The sequence below is a fragment of the Balaenoptera acutorostrata genome, chromosome 1 (assembly GCF_949987535.1).
Source record: "Balaenoptera acutorostrata chromosome 1, mBalAcu1.1, whole genome shotgun sequence".
Taxonomy (NCBI): domain Eukaryota; kingdom Metazoa; phylum Chordata; class Mammalia; order Artiodactyla; family Balaenopteridae; genus Balaenoptera; species Balaenoptera acutorostrata.
Genome location: NC_080064.1, coordinates 33,823,441 through 33,840,171, shown reverse-complemented (window position 1 = coordinate 33,840,171; position 16,731 = coordinate 33,823,441). Strand labels below are relative to the sequence as shown.

At 35.4% G+C, this 16,731-nt stretch overlaps 1 protein-coding gene across 18 annotated transcripts in view; it reads left to right on the top strand.

Annotated features, from left to right (window-relative positions):
• SCMH1 (Scm polycomb group protein homolog 1) overlaps positions 1-16,731 on the top strand; it is a 200,242-nt gene that overhangs the window by 57,731 nt on the left and 125,780 nt on the right. For 4 of the 18 annotated variants that reach the window (XM_057546798.1, XM_057546793.1, XM_057546715.1 and 1 more), the window contains 3 exons: positions 571-639; positions 1,086-1,109; positions 10,030-10,100. The exons of 1 other annotated variant lie outside the window; for it this stretch is intronic. Coding sequence is in view for 12 of the 17 variants with exons in the window: in XM_057546793.1 (XP_057402776.1) it covers positions 571-639; positions 1,086-1,109; positions 10,030-10,100 (164 nt within the window). In the remaining 5 variants the exon portion in view is untranslated. Of the gene's footprint in view, positions 1-458; positions 640-1,085; positions 1,110-2,012; positions 2,211-8,994; positions 9,116-10,029; positions 10,101-16,731 lie in introns of those variants that run through there. 13 more of the 18 variants (XM_057546788.1, XM_057546760.1, XM_057546704.1 and 10 more) reach the window with 9 other exon arrangements.

Here is a 16,731-nt window from a genome sequence, read left to right as displayed (position 1 = left end):
CAGTCATATTGGATTAGGGCCCACCCTAAATTTAGATCTCATTTTAACTTAATTACTTCTTTATAGACCCTACCTCCAAATACAGTCACGTTCTGAGGTACTGAGGAATGAGGACTTCAATATGAATTTTGGGGGAGACACAATTCAGTCCGTAACATAGGCGTTCTTTGGTTTCAGTTTTTTACATAATTGTGATTATTCCTTGAATATAATTTTTGATCCCATATTTTACCAGATAATGTTATAACTTAAACATTTTCCCATTTTATTGTTTAACCTTTGTAAAAATGTAACAGCTGCAGAATACTTTGTCAAGTGACAAATGTATTGCAGTATCCTAATCAGTCTTCTGTTTTGAACATTTAGGTGCCCCCTCCACCCCAATTTTTTTGTTATTATAACCAATATTAAAGCTTTTTAAGTAAAACCTCTTTCTGTATTTTGGATTATTTCCTTAGACTAGAATCTCAGAAGTTGATTATTTTATCAAAGACTATTGCAACATACTGCTGAATTGGAGAAGTACTGAATCTTGTACTTTCCACATGACTGTTTTCTCTCTTCCTGCAGTAATAGACTGGAATGATGTTAGAAAACATAAATATGGTCACCTATCAGAGTCAGCATCCCAGTATCAAGGTAAGAAAAACTCTATTTAGCATGGAAAAATTTAATTTGACATCTCTTACCATAAAACCTTTGTTTTTAGAGGTCTGAGTGTACCAAGAACTCACTGGTTAAAGCACAAGCAAATATAGTTTGTAGAGGTACCTGTCAAAAGCAATATGCTTTGTTTTGAGCATGAAATCAGGAAATTTAGATTCTGAGTCCAGACAATCTCAAATTAGCTTCATAGCTTTAGGAACAGTTGTTTAGCCTCTCTGGATTTCCATAGTTTTTAAGAGTAAGGCAGAATTGGGTGGTGTACTTCCATAACTACTAGTAATGAACTGAGTATCTTTTAAAATGAGAGAATTGAACTACACAAGCTCTCAAGCCCTCATTTTACCCCAGAATTTCACTGTTCTGTCATTTTGGTGTGTTCGTCATGATGACTTATGCTGTAACATTTTTTTCTTTAATAGAAGCTACTGACATCCTGGAGCTAGGTAAGATTTTTGTGTGTGTGTTTCTGTTAAATATGGGGAATTACTAAGCCAGGGATTAGATTGTAACTAGGTAAAGAATTCCATGTGTCTCTGTCTCATGAACTAGTGAATCCTGTGCTCTTGTCTGCCTAATGAGCCCACGTAATTCATCTTTGCTGTCATGACGAACTCTCCTTATCAAGAGGCCGCAGACCACGCTAACAAAAAGGGAGAGAGGTGGTTAATTACATGAGTACAAGAAGGAATGGGAACTGAACCAAACTGGAAGTTACTTCTTAATTCACTAAATCCAGAACTAAAACAAACCTCCATTGTCCATAAATCAGAATTTGTTGGGATTTTCCCAAAAGAAATTATTCATGAGATATATTGAACTGAAATTAAACCTAAAGATTTTCTAAATTTTTTAACTACATAAAAACTGAAATATTAAAATATCAAACAACAGGAGTCAGACTGATACTGCATTTGGTTTTCATCCCTGAATAGTGTACTTCCGCACTAGGATTTTAGAAATGAAACTAATGTTAATATTTCTCAGTCAGCTTTCAGGGTTCCTATATAAATGTCAGTCTTAACTTCTTAGAGTCCTTTAAAATTCTGCATGTTCCTTAAATATTAATATCCTGATACCTTTATTAATTTTTGTTGAAGTATTGTTATATATTTTGTTATTGCAACTTACTGTGTTCAGCCCTATTATTATCATTTTCTGTTTGCTCCCTCTTTCCTTTTCTTCCAGTAACATATTACTTTCATTGCCCACTGACAAAGAAGGTAACATAAAGTAGTAGAACACTAGACTAGGAAAGCCAACTTTGCCACTTAGTAACTTTGTGACACTAATCCTTGGTTTTCTGATTTGTAAATGGGGATAATAATCCCATTCTACCTACTTCACAGGGTTGTTAAGAAGATTACATGAGCTAATGGATGTGAAAACATCTTAAAAACTCTCAAATACTTTTCAACTTTGGAGGATTATTATTTTCATTTGTTCAGCGACTATCCTCAGACTTTAAGTCAAATCTTGTGACATTCTTTGAAGTGAAGCATTCTATGAATATGAGCTGAAGAAATGAATGAAATGAAATAATGCAGGTAAAGGGCCTGACACTTGATAAACAATAAATGATAGTCACTTTTTATTATTCCTTAAAACTTTCCTCAAGCTTTCTAAGGTACTGGTGTGTGGTAAAAAGCATGGACATAAGAATCAGACAGGCCTTGGTTCAAATTCCTTTTCCCCACTTACCAGTTTTGTGACTTCAGGAAAAATGCTTAATCTTTCTGAGCCTAAATAAAACCCATCTTACTTAAACCTACTTTTCAGGTTATAATTAACAGGGGAAATATTGAACATAGTATGGCATGGTGCAGGCAAACAGAAGGCACTCAGTGATAGCTGCTGCTGTTTTGGGGTTTGTTGCTAATGTGAATGATAATAACAATTCTAGTTCAGTGACATTTAAAGTATGTTGTGAACAACCTATTCTGTTGACAGGGAATTGTGAAAAGTGGATACTCAATTTAACATGAAGTACATAAAGTGATATTAAAATTTGAAAGTATGTTTTTCCTTGTGAGAGTAGAGGTAGTACAGCCAGGCATAGCCTCTGATATATTAATCTTGCATATTTCATTTTGTCCATCAAGCATAGAGAGTAGTCCCAAATACCAAACTGAAAGAAAATTCAGTAGATTTTTAGAATCTCAGAGTTTGGAAGAGGGCTTAAAATAATCCAACTTGACTCAGCATTTCAAAATCCAGCATTTTGTATTTCTTGTAAAATGTCTTGTCTTAAACTCCCCAAGCAACTCACTTTATATTTAGACAAATATTTATTGGGCCAAAATCTGTTTCTTTGTCAATTCTATTAGTCCTACCTATAACTTTTAGAGCCTTATGGTATAGGTTTAGCCGGTTTTTCACTCACCGGCCTCTAGTTATTTGAAAGCAGCTCTAAGGGCTGCTTTCTCACTGCCACTCTGTTACTTTTCCTAGTTCAAGCAACCATCATCTCATACCTAGATTATTAGAAAATCTTCCTAACTAGTCTTCTGCCTGCAGCCTTACCCTCCTCCAATCCATTCTTCACACTGCAGACAGTGACTCCTCCCACAAACCCTTTTGTGCTTCCTCTTCTCAGTAGTGTGGTATATGAGACTCTCCGAAACCTGAACACTGCTCTTATCGACAACCTCTTTTCTAAACTATCTATCTACCCAGTAGCCATACCAAAAGATTCAGGTTTAGAACTGCTTTTTCTCACTTCTGGGCCTTCATACATGCTTTTCTTTCTGTCCGAAACAACAACAACAAAAGAATTCCCTCTCTCTTTGGCTGACTCCCTGCTTATCCTTTTATACTTTAACTTAGAAGCTTAGCAGTTACTTCCCGTGGGAATCCTTCCACAAACCCTCCTGTAGCACACTGCATCTCCAAGGGTAGCACTTATCACAGTTTATTACAGTTGGCTGTTTAGTCTCTATCCCTCAATAGATTGAAGCTCTATGAGGGCAAGAACAGTATTTTGATCATGGTTGTATCTCCAGCACAGTGCTTTGATACACAATATAAATATTTGTTGGATGGATGGATGAAGCAATGGCTCTGAGACTTTGCTTTCTTATTCATGCTAAATGTTCATTATTCCTTCAGCTGGTCCTCATGTGACATGGTTTTGTGTCTCTTCATCACTTAGGTCACCATTTAGGCTTTGCTTTGTTCTATCCCTCTCAAAGTATAGCTCCCAGAACATTTAATTTCCCAGGTGTGATGTGATGTTACTAGTCCAGAAAAGAGTAGGACTATTGCTGGTTTGCTTCTTTCCATTCACTCACTTTTCAAACTTTTATGGCACCTCTGTTAAGTTTCAGGCACTGGGTTAAACAGTGAAGATTTTTAAAAGTTCATAAAAGATATCCTCAATCCATAAAGAGCTTACATAAATAATTATGATAATATGATGTAGAGAGTATGGAAATAAAGGTGTGAATAGGATGTTATAGGAGATTGGGAATGGTGGGATTTGTCTTGGGAAGACAGGTAAAGTAAAAATTCTTTTTTTGGCTTGGTGTTTTATGTTTAGATGATCCATTAAAAAAAGGTCAAGCAATTGAACTAAAAGGCCTATGGACCGTGTTTTAAGAATGAACTACTGTGTATCTTATAAACTTAGCTTTGGACATTTTAGAATAACTGGGTTTTATTAGTGCTGGATATGCCAAAACTTAGTAATCATTTGACAGTGCCAAGAAAACCTAGGGTTAAGGGTTATGAAAAGGACTTGCTCTATTTAAATTGATTGTAAAATTACATGAAACAAAGTGCTCCTGGTGCTGGAAGAGAGTAACTGATGAGAGGAACAGAGTACAGAGTCTAGAAATAGATCCAAGTGTATATAAGAAATTAATATATAATCAAGGTGACATTTCAGATCTGTGGGGAGAAGATGATTTGTTCAATAAGTGAAGCTGAAGCACATTTATTGAACAAAAGTGAAAAGGAAAGCTGCATCTTTGCCTCATTTGTCTCACAAAACAAATTCCAAATAGATCAAACATTTAAATGTAAAAAAATGAAACTTTAGAAATCCTAGAAGAAAACATGGGTTACTATTTTTATAATACTGAAGTGAGGAAAGCATGATATGAAATCAAGAAGTCATAAAATAAAAGACTGAGAAATTTAAGGGCAAATCCTATCAGACTGAGACAAGTGTCTTCAACATATATGACAAAGGACTAATATATCTTCACTCTACAAAGAACTCTTAGAATCTGTGAGAAAACAAAAGAATACCTCAGTGAAAAATGGCAAAAACAGAATATAAACTAATAAGGCTAAAAAGATCTTCAACTGTATTAGTAGTCAAAGAATTGCAAATATAAGTATAACAGTGTTTTGTTTTTCACTGATAAGATTATCAAAATTATAGAAATTGTTAAAACAGTTTTAGCAAGGATATAAGAAGCATACTCTTATGCACTATTGGTAGGAATTCTGTTGTATCAAAACATAAAATGTGCATACTCTTTGACCATTAATCCCACTCTTAGGAATTTGCCCTAAGGACATAATCGTAAAGGTGTTAAAGATATGTACACCAAGATACACATCAAAAATTAGAAAACACTTAAATGACCATCAATAGTATTTAACAAATACTTCTGTTATGTAAATTATGGTGCACATAAACAATGGAACACTTTTCAGGCAGTAATCTTGGAGTCCAATTTCTGGTCTAAAGACTATGATTGTCTTTACTGCTCTTAAGAATTTGTTCCACACTTTAGGTGGAACAAAGTAGAGTTCTTGTAGAGGAATGTGGACAGAACAATAGCCAGCATGAATGGAGGTACCTGACATAACCATGTTAAATTAGAAGCAGTTGAGGGATTTGGGACATATTTAGGGGATTAGATATATTATGTCTAGGACCAGTGGGTAAAGGTTAGAAGAAGGCAGACTTTGGCTGATTCTAACAGTTAAAATCTATCCATTTGTGCTATTGAACTATAGCCAAATAATGAGTTTCTCATCATTGGAATTATTTAAGCAGAGGCTAGAGGGACCATTCACATCTCAGCTTATATATCACCTCATCAAGATGCCTTTCTTGACCATCCTGCTTAAAACAGCACACACACTCTCAGCACTCTTTTTCCCTCTTACCTTGCTTTATTTTTTCTTTATTTGAAAAGGGCCAGAAACTGTACAGTTATTATCTGGTGTCCCTGTTACCTTCTGGACCAATTGAATTGTATTTATTTGTTTATTTATTTATTGTCTCTCTTCCCCCTTAGAATGTAAGCTCCATGTGGGCAGAGATTTTGGCTGTTTTGTTCTTCTCTGTATCACCTGTGCCTAGAACTGGGCTTGGCATATAGTAGTAGTTGCACAATAAATATTTGTTGAATGAATGAATATTAGAGAAAGGGATTAAAGCATTCAGCTGGTGGATCTCTTGTGCTTTACATTTTAGGGGACTTCTAATTTTTTAAGGTACTTCTATGCAGTTTGTAAGTCTCTTCAGGGCAGGGATCTTATTTCCTAATAATAAATGTAACTATCATGTGGTATGTTTGTTATAGTTTATAAAACACTTTCATAAGCACTATTCAGCAATACAAATGAGATGACTGTCTTTCTCTCATCTGTAAGGTGTCAGCTCAGATGTTTCCTGTGTAGAGCATCTGTCCATAACTTCACCACCTAAGATGGTTCCCAGTCTCTATCTGTCACATCGCATTATTTTATTTCCTTCAAGTACTTATCACTTATTACCTTATTTATTTGTTTGTGGATTAATTGTGCCTCATCATGCACCAGAATGTAAATTCCATGAGGGCAGGGACCTCCTGCTTATCCTAGCACTTAGAAAAAGTGTCTGGCACATAGAGGATACTCAAACATCAGTTGAATGAATAATTGATGACTCTGTAAATTATAAAATATTAGTTAATAATGTTAATCTTCACAGTAATCCTTGACCCAAGTATGGATTAGATTTCCCTGTTCTGCATTCTCAGGGCAACCTGTACTACCTCATTAACTTAAGTTTATCATAATTATGCCAGATTATTTGTGTTATTATTTATTTAATACTTCTGTTTATCTCTAAACTGCAGGCTCCATGAATTTGGGAACCATGTCTGTCTTGTTCCCCTAACATTTAACACAGTGCTTTTGCACTTAGAAGGAGTTTAATAAATATTTATTGAATGAATGAGTGTGTGTACAATCTTGTGGGATATTGTCTCTGTCTTTCAGATGAGTAAACTGATGCTTGGAAGGATTAAGTGATTTATTCAAGATGGTTAGTTATAGAAACAGGACTTTAACCAGCATCTTCTGACTCTCAGTATCATTCTTTCAATTACACTATTAGTTTCTAGGCATAGAAGTTAATCAGTACTATTTAGGGAGCCTTTGAAAATACAGATTCTCAGACCACACTCAGAGACTACTGAATGAGGACCTCTGAAGATGGGTCTCAGAACTGTATTTAAAGAAAAATTATTTAGGAGATTTTGATGGTAAGTAGCATTTGAGAATCAACATTATATCTTAGGGGTTGGCAAACAACTATTTGGGGGCCAAATGTAACCCACTGCCAGTTTTTATAAATAAAGTTTTAGTGGAACACAGCCATGCCCATTCAATTACATATTGTCTGTGGCTGTGTTCATGCTGCAACGTACAGGTTGAGTATTTGTGGCACAGACTGAATGGCCCAAAAAGCTAAAATTTTTTTCTGTCTGCCCTTTACAGAAAGTTTGCCAACCCCTGATCTATACTTTATTGCCTGTCCTATTTCTTTTGTGATATTTTAGTGCTTGGTGATGTGGTAGACGTGATGTTTGGCTTCATTATGGGACACTGTAATAGGTGCTCAGATATTCTTATTGAGTCAATAAAAATTATTTGGCAATTTACCTGATAATAAGGGACTAAGCTATAAATAGCCTAAGCAGTCAAATTTAAGAAAATACTAATCTAGGTATGGTTCAAGCTAGTGAACCTTCAACAGTGGGTGAACTGCTTTTAACAAAGAGATTCCTTTTCATTCAGTTGGTAATAGGGTGCTCCCTAAATGGTAGAAGATGTGAGGTTTCTTACCTATATAATAAGGATTGGTTACCATAATTGATATGTGTAATAGAGAACTATAATTCATACCCTAATTATTTTGGTATCCCAATGCTGCTATAATTCCTAAAGCCAAAGTCTTTTCGATGCTTTTGGTCAGAACGCAAACTTATACAAGCAACCCAGGACTGACCAAATCTCTTCCTGCACTTTCCTTATACAGTAGCTGTTACCCACATGTAGGTATTTAAATGTAAATTAGTTAAAATTAAATAACATTTAAAATTTAATTCCTCACTCACACTAGCCACATTTCAAGTGTTCAGTAGTGACATGTGTCTAGTGGCTACCTTATTGGTCAGCACAGATACAAAACATTTCTATTATCACAGAAAGTTTTAGTGGGCAGTGCTGCTATACATGCTAGAGTTCAAGAGCTGCAGTCTAGTCAAATCCAAGACTTACTATTTGACTTATTTATTTGTAAGAATGGAAAAATAATTTTTAATGTTTTCTTTTTCTAACAGCCAATAGTGATGAAAGTATTCGGTCTTTGTTTTAGAGCCATCTCAGCTAAGAGCAAACGCTTTATTAAATTCTGATAAGCTCTTTAAATCTTTTTTTTTTTTTTTTTTTATGGAACAAGTGTTCTCTGCTCTTTTTTTTTTTTTAATAGTTTTTAATACTTTATTTATTTATTTTATTTATTTATTTATGACTGTGTTGGGTCTCTTAGTTTTCGTGTGAGGGCTTTCTCTAGTTGCGGCAAGTGGGGGCCACTCTTCATCGCGGTGCGGGGGCCGCTCTTCATCGCGGTGCGCGGGCCTTTCACCATCGCGGCCCCTCCCGTTGCGGGGCACAGGCTCCAGACGCGCAGGCTCAGTAGTTGTGGCTCACGGGCCCAGTTGCTCCGTGGCATGTGGGATCTTCCCAGACCAGGGCTCGAACCCGTGTCCCCTGCATTGGCAGGCAGATTCTCAGCCACTGCGCCACCAGGGAAGCCCCGCTCTTTAAATCTTGACTCCAGGAAATACCCATCTCATTTACCCTATGGGCTAACTGTCTATTCAAGATGATGAATCATTGGCCAGTGCATGAGATAGTTCAGAACTGACTGATTTCTGGCCAAATCTATTTGGCTTGGTTATGATGGTGGGAAAGGAACCAGTTTTAAAACAGAAGCTATAAAGTCAATAGAGTATAAAGTCTTGGCATCATCTTTGGAGTGATTTAGACTTCATCATTCAGTGACTCATTTTTATTCCCAGCATCTTGTGCTTTTTGCATGGCCCAAAGGGGCCCTGTGCTGCTCCACTGCAGAGGAAGCTTCAAGAAATGCTGGTTTGCTACAGTGTTTTAGCTTGTGAGAGTCTCTGGGACCTTCCCTGCTCCATCATGGGGTCACCTCTAGGTGGGTATTAGAGGGAGATTCGTAATTGATTTAATCTTTAATAAAGAACTTGGTAATCTTTTGTGGTCCAGTAAGATATGTCTTTAATAGCCTATCCCTTAAAATGTTTTCCCTGACCCCAATAAGTGTCATCTTAAAGATTGTTTCTCTAGCACAGTGTTCCTCAAACTTGGAGAGGCCCTAAGGCCACTTCAAGAGGCTAAAAGATTCTGTAAATTTCCCAACGTATTCTTAGTTACTGTCATCAGAAATGCTTCTGAGGATCTACTTTTCTCTAAATTAACAGATCTTTGTCATTTTGCACCTCAGAGCAATGCGACAGTGGCAGAGATAGGAGTGGGTTAGGGGTGGGTGAGAGAGAAACAGTTTTTAGAGTGAGGATTCAAGTATAATCTCACTCATTCTGGCTTTTCCTGCCCTCGACAGCTCCTCTTACCCAATGTCTCAAGATAGTCTCTTCTTTATTCTTTCTGAGCTGAGATGGTAGGATTCAACCACATTAGGTGTTAAAAGCAATCATTTGATGGCAATAAAGAACCTTTACAGGAGTCGGATTGTTCAGAAGGAATCTCCTCACCCACTTTCTGCCTCTTCTGTTCTGTTTTCCATGAGCTTCCTGGATACTTCTTTGAGACACTGGTATGACTTGCTCTAGCATTCTGGATCACTTTAGGGACTGACATGAAAAACACCTCAGGTCATCTTAGACCATGGTTTAAAAACATTGATCTAAAATGATCCACTCAGGTCACCTTGATTCTTCCCCTTAATACTCCTTTGAGCCCAAACAGGGCAAAATAAGTTTTCTTATGCTCCAGACGAGTCTGAAAATAGCCTAATGTTTAGTGTAGGTTACAACCTGAAAACATTTTTTAGGAGGTTGACTGTGATAGAGATTTCTATTTCCTTTACAGGTCATTTTACCTGGGACAAATACCTAAAAGAAACATGTTCAGTCCCAGCGCCTGTCCATTGCTTCAAGCAGGTAATTGATTCTCAACATCTTTAGTAGGTGGGAGGCAAGTAGTCTTTTCTGGTCCTTAGACAAGCAAAACATGAGGTGGGAGCCCTTGGGCTTCTCACCTGAAGTCCCCAGAATAAAATTCTATGGGAAGAATACAACTCAAGACTCAAAACTCACTGTGAGTTTTAGACATTCTCCCCAACTTCATCCCAAGTAACACCTTCTCCATCTCTTCACCTCCTTGAGGCTATTCTGTGTTACTGAAAACAGTCGCTAATTTTTACTGCAGCTATTAGTTCAGGCGGATAGGAAACAGAGCTATAGCCCTTAGACAATTCTTGAAAGTGGAGCAGTATTCATATCTCGGTATTCAACTCCCCTGCCACAATCTTATCTTTCCATAAGAATACTGGCACTGAATCCCATTGGGGAGTGTGTTAGGACCTCATCAGAGGACATTCAGAGCTTCCTACATAGGATTAAGTGCCCCATACAATGTACAGATGATGTTGACTATATCAGTATGTGGTAAGGCTAGTAAACAAAGAAGTGTACTGTTGCTAAATAGAGCTACGCATCAGGAAGTTGTCTATATCTCCCTCCCTTTAGTATTCAATCGTTATTTCCACAAACTGTCAGTGTTTCACTTTGAATTTTAATTTTGTCTATGCTCTAAATAAAATAAATAAAAGTACAAATTTAGGACTTTTGCTCATTTGAAATAACAGGGACTAAATTCATACTCCCACCTGAAATGATTTAAAAAGACAAAATATATTAAATAATGGTTTTCAAGTTACTGAAGATCAGGCAACTAAGCACAGTGATCTCTGAGAGATGGAAAACAAATGAGTTGAGCCCCCTTATATTTAGTGCCTTAAGATAGTTTTGAGACCATGGCCCAGGGAAGGGGAACCCAGGTTGAGCCTGGGAGATTCCCTAAGTTTAGGAGATGGAACTGAGAGCCCAGGGAAACTAGAATTTCCAGAACAGAGTACCAGAGAGGAGAAAGCTGCACAGAAAGAAAACTGTGGAAACCCTCCTTCAAGTGTTCATCAAAGTACTGTTGTTCAGTATATGCATGTGAGCATCCAAGACAAGGGAAAAACCGTCTGAAAGGATTAGAAGGATAGTAAAAGGATAGAGCCTGGTATTCACACAGGACTGGGAATAGTGCCTGATCCCACCAGCTAGACTGGAAAATCTCATAATTCATGTGGCATTGGGTGGAATACTTGGAAAGATCCTGCTCAGTAGTGGGAAATGATTAGCCTCAGGATTAGCACGCTCTGAACCTGCCTAACAAACTAAAAGCAAGACTCAAAATGATCAGATTATTTTCAAGTAACTTAACTGCATCTAGGAACACAGCACAAGAAGGGAATGCAAAAATATCCAGCACCTAACAGGTAAAAGTCACAATGTCTGGCATCCAGTCAGAGATAATCAGGCATGTAAGGAGGCAGGAAAGCATAACTAATAATGAACAGAATAGTCAATCAATTGAAACAGAACCTATACAAATCTTAGAATAGCAGATAAAAACATTAAAACAATTAATTATTTTAATTATGTTCCATATGGTTGAAAGTTAAGCAGAGACATGGAAGATATAAAAAGATACATTGAACCACTATGTGCAAAATGAAAAATACACTAGATGGGAAACAGTTAATGGTAGAAAACAAGATTAATAAATGTGAAAACGTAGCAATAGAAGATATCCAAAATGAAACACAAAGAGAAAAAAGAATTTTAAAAAGATGAAAAAGAGATCAGTGAAGCATGGGATAACTTCATAGACCATGTAATTGGAGTGCCCAAAGGAGAGAAGAGATGGGGGACTGAAAAAGTACTTGAATATAAAAAGGCAAAAAATTTTCCACAATTGAGGAAAACTGTAAATCCACAGATTCAAGAAGCTAAATGAATCCCCTAAAAAAAAGAAACAAGAAGAGAACTATACTAAGGCATGTCATAAATTATCAAAACTAGGGATAGAGAACATCTTAAAAGCAACCAGAGAAAAAAAGGCACCTTATATACAGGGGAACCAAGATAAGAATGACATTATATTTTCTTGTCATAAACAATTCAAACAAGAAGAAAGTTGAGTAACGTCTTCAAAGTGTCAGAAGAAAAACTGTCAACCCAGAATTCTATATCCAGCAAAAATATCTTCCAAAAATGAAAGCCAAATAGAGATACTTTCAGATACACAAAAACTGAAGGAATTCATCACTAGCAGACTCACTGTAAGAAATGTTAAATGGAAGTCCATCTTGCAGAAGGAAAATGTTACCAGATAGAATTACAGATCTACACAAAGGAATGAAAGTCACTAGAAATTGTAATTACAAGGGTAAATACTTAAGATGTTCTTATTAAGTCTCTACAAAGATAATTGACTGTATAAACAATGATAATAACATTGTGTTGTAGAGATGATGATAACATGTATTAGTAAATGTATAATAACAATAGCATAAAAGCCAAGAGGGGAGAAATCTTAAGTATACTATTATAAAATTCTTATGCATGAAGTAGTATAAAATTACTTGAAGATAGACTGATAATTTAAATATGTTTACTCTAAACCCCAAAGCAACCACTAAAATAATAGAAAACAAATAGCAAGATGGTGGATTTAAGTCCAGCCATACCAATAATCTAATTATAAATGGTCTAAATGCCCCAGTTAACAAGCTGAGATTGTCACATTGGATAAAAAGTAAGACCCAATTATATACTGCCTGCAAGAAATTATGCTTTAAATGTAAAGACACAAATAGTTTAAAAGTAAAAGAATGGAAAATTTTACCATGCTGACATCAAGCCATAATAAGGCTGAAATGGCATATTAATGTCAAAGTATATTCCAGAGGCAAAGGATATTATCAGGTATAAATACAGTAATTTCATCATGAAAAGGGGTCACACAGTCCTTACATGAAGCAAAAAATGATAGAACTGTAAGGAGAGAGAAATCTAAAATTTGTCTGTAGGGCTCTCTGTAGTTAAAGAACAAATAGAAAATCAGCAAGTATATAGTAGACTTGAGCAATGCTATCAACCAACTTAACCTAATTGGCATATATAGAACACCCCCCAATAACAGAATATACGTTCTTTTCAAGTGCATGCAGAGCATTTACCAAGTTAGACCATATTCTAGACCATAAAATAAGGCTTGATAAATTTTAAAGGATTTAAGTAATACAAAGTATGTTCTTTGATTACATTGGAATTAAATTAAAAATCAATAGCAGAAAGATACCTAGAAAATCTCCAAATATTTGGAAACTAACACATTTCTAAACACCTCATGGATATTTAGAAACACAAAAAGGGACATTAGAAAGTATTTTCAACTAAACAAAATGAAAGCAGAACATTTCAGAATCTGGGACACTGCTAAAGCAGTACTTTTAGGGAAATTTATAGCACTAAAATGCCTATATTAGAAGAGAAGTTTAATTTAGTGACCTCAGCTTCCACTTTAAAAAACTAGGGAAAAAGTTAATAATAAAAATAATTATTTTTTAAAATAATTTTTCAAAAGAGCAAGAAAATAATAAAACTTAGAGCATAAGTCAATGAAATAAAAAAGAAAAACAACAGAGAAAATTATTGAAACCAAAAGCTGGTTCTTTGCAATGATCAATAAAAGTGATAAACCTCTAGATAGATTAATCAATAAAAGAAAACACAAATTACTAATACCAGAACTGAAAGAAATAACATCACTATTAATTCTACGTATATTAAAAGGGTAGTAAAGGAATATTAGGAACAAATTTATGCCTTTAAAATTTGACAAGTTAGATGAAACAGATAATTTTTATGAATGACACAAATTACCAAAGCTCACTCAAGAAGATAGAAAATCTGAATAGCACTATTTCTGTTACAGAAGTTGAATTTGTAGTTAAAAACTTTCCCACAAAGAAAATTCCAGTCCTAGATGACTTTGCTGGTGAGTTGTTCCAAACATTTAAGGAAAAAGTAATGCAAATTCTACACAGACTCTTCCAGAAAGTTTAAGAGAAAGGAATACCTCCCAACTCATTCTATGTGGTAAGCATTACTCTGATACCAAAACCAGGCAAAGACATGGAAAGGAAAGAAAACTACAAAGCAACATCCCATATGAAAACATATTAAAAATTCTAAACAAACATTTTTTTCAGTTTCAACTTTTATTCTCTCAGCATCAAACATCCTTACCTTTTTCTGCTACAATATTTTGATTTTTTTTACTTTTTAGAAAATTGTATTGGCGTATAGTTGATTTACAGTGTTGTGTTGGTTTCAGGTGTATAGCAAAGGGAGTCAGTTATACAAAAGTTTAAGAAATTGAATCCAATGATATATAAAAATAATTCATCATGACCAAGTGGGTTTTAATTCCTATAATGCAAGGTTGATATAACATTCAAAAAGCAATCAATATAAAGCACCATATGAATACACTAATGAAGAAAAATTATGATCATCACAATAGATGCAGAAAAAGTATCTAAAAAAATCCAATGTCCATTACTAATAAAAACTCTCAACAAACAAGAAATAGAAGGGAATTTCCTAAATCCTATACTCTAAAGGGTATCTGTGAAAAATCTAGTAATAGCATACTTCATGGTAAAAGACTAAATGTTTTCCCTTTAGGTCAGGAACAAGATAAGGATGTCAGCCCTTACCACTTCTATTCATTGCTGTAGTACCAATGTCACCAGGCCAAAAAGAGAAATAAAAGCAATCCAGATTGAAAGACTAGAACAAACACCAAAGAAAATAAATCAGTGGCAAATAAGTGAATTGATGGTCAATATTATTTCATTAGGGAAATACAAAGTAAAATCACAATGAGATATCTCTATACATTTGTTTAAATATCACTCATAAAAAAAAAGACTGATCATACCTAACAGTGGCAAGGATGTGGAATAAATGGAACTTTCATAAAATACTGGTAAAAATGTAAAATGGGTCAATTACTTCAGAATATAATTTGACAGAAAAACTTCAACACACTATTGAGCAAAACAAACAAACCAAGAGAACACTAAATAAACTAGGAACTGAATAATACATCCTTAACATGAAAAAATATGTATACCTCAGAACTAAAACCAGCATTTTACTCAATGGTTAAAAGTAACTCAATAGAAGATATAATGGAAGAGAGACTCCCATTTACAAAAGCAACAAAAAATTAATATTTAGGAATAAACTAACAAATATACAAAACACTTATATAAAGAAAACTTTAGAAAACACCTTAAAAGCATGATTCATTTTAAAAAATTCATAAAGTAAATGTCAAAATTAAGAGTTTCTGCTCTTCAAAAGACACTGGTCAACATTGAAAATATTGACAAATCACACAGCTGATACTAATACTCTCCAAATTTATCTATTGATTTGATGTAATTCCTATCAAAGTCCCAGCTGGCTATTTTGCAGAAAATGACAAGTTGATCCTAAAATCATATAGAAATACAAAGAACCCAGAGTAGCCAGAACAATCTCAGAAAAGGGCAACAAAAATAGAGGATTTCCTGATTTAAAAACTTACTACAGGGCTTCCCTGGTGGCGCAGTGGTTGAGAATCTGCCTGCCAATGCAGGGGACACGGGTTCGAGCCCTGGTCTGGGAAGATCCCACATGCCGCGGAGCAACTAGGCCCGTGAGCCACAACTACTGAGCCTGCGCATCTGGAGCCTGTGCTCCACAACAAGGGAGGCCACGATGGTGAGAGGCCCGCGCACTGCGATGAAGAGTGGCCCCCACTCACCGCAACTAGAGAAAGCCCTCGCACAGAAACGAAGACCCAACACACCCCAAAATAAGTAAATAAATAAATTAATTAATTTTTAAAAACCAATATAAAACTTACTACAAAGCTACAGTATTCAAGACAGTGTGGTACTGGCATAAAGATAGACATATAGATCAGTGGATTTGGTTTGAGAGTCCAGAAATAAACTCCTACATTTATGTTCAATTGATTTTGAACAAGGATGCCAAGACAATTCAGTGGGATTTTCAACAACTAATGCAAGGACAAACTGGATATACACAAACAAAAGAATGAAGTTCGATCCTATCTCCACACCATATACAAAAATTAACTCCCAAGTGGATGATAGTCATAAGAGCTAAAACTATAAAACTCTTAGAAGAAAACGCAGGAGTAATCTTCGTGACCTTGGATTAGGCAATGGTTTCTTTGATATGGCACTAAAAGCAAAAAACAGAAGAAAAAGTATTGTAGATAGACTGAACTTCAAAATTTATCAAAGTTAAAAAGTTTTGTGCTTCCCAAGACACTATCAATAAAGTGAAAAGACCCAGCTGCCTTTTGGGAGAAAATATTTCCAAATCACGGATCTGATGAGGGACTTGTATCCAGAAGATATGATGAACAACTCAGCAGTTAAGACAAATAATTTCATTTTTAAATTGGCAAAGAAGTTGAATAGATATTTTCCAAATATATACAAATGGCCTATAAGCACATAAACGATGCTTAATATCATTAGTCTTTAGGGGAATGTAAATCAAAACTGCAATGAGATATCACTTCCCAAATACTAGAAAAGCTGAAATCAAAAAGGTAGACAATAACAAGTGTTCATGAGGATATCAA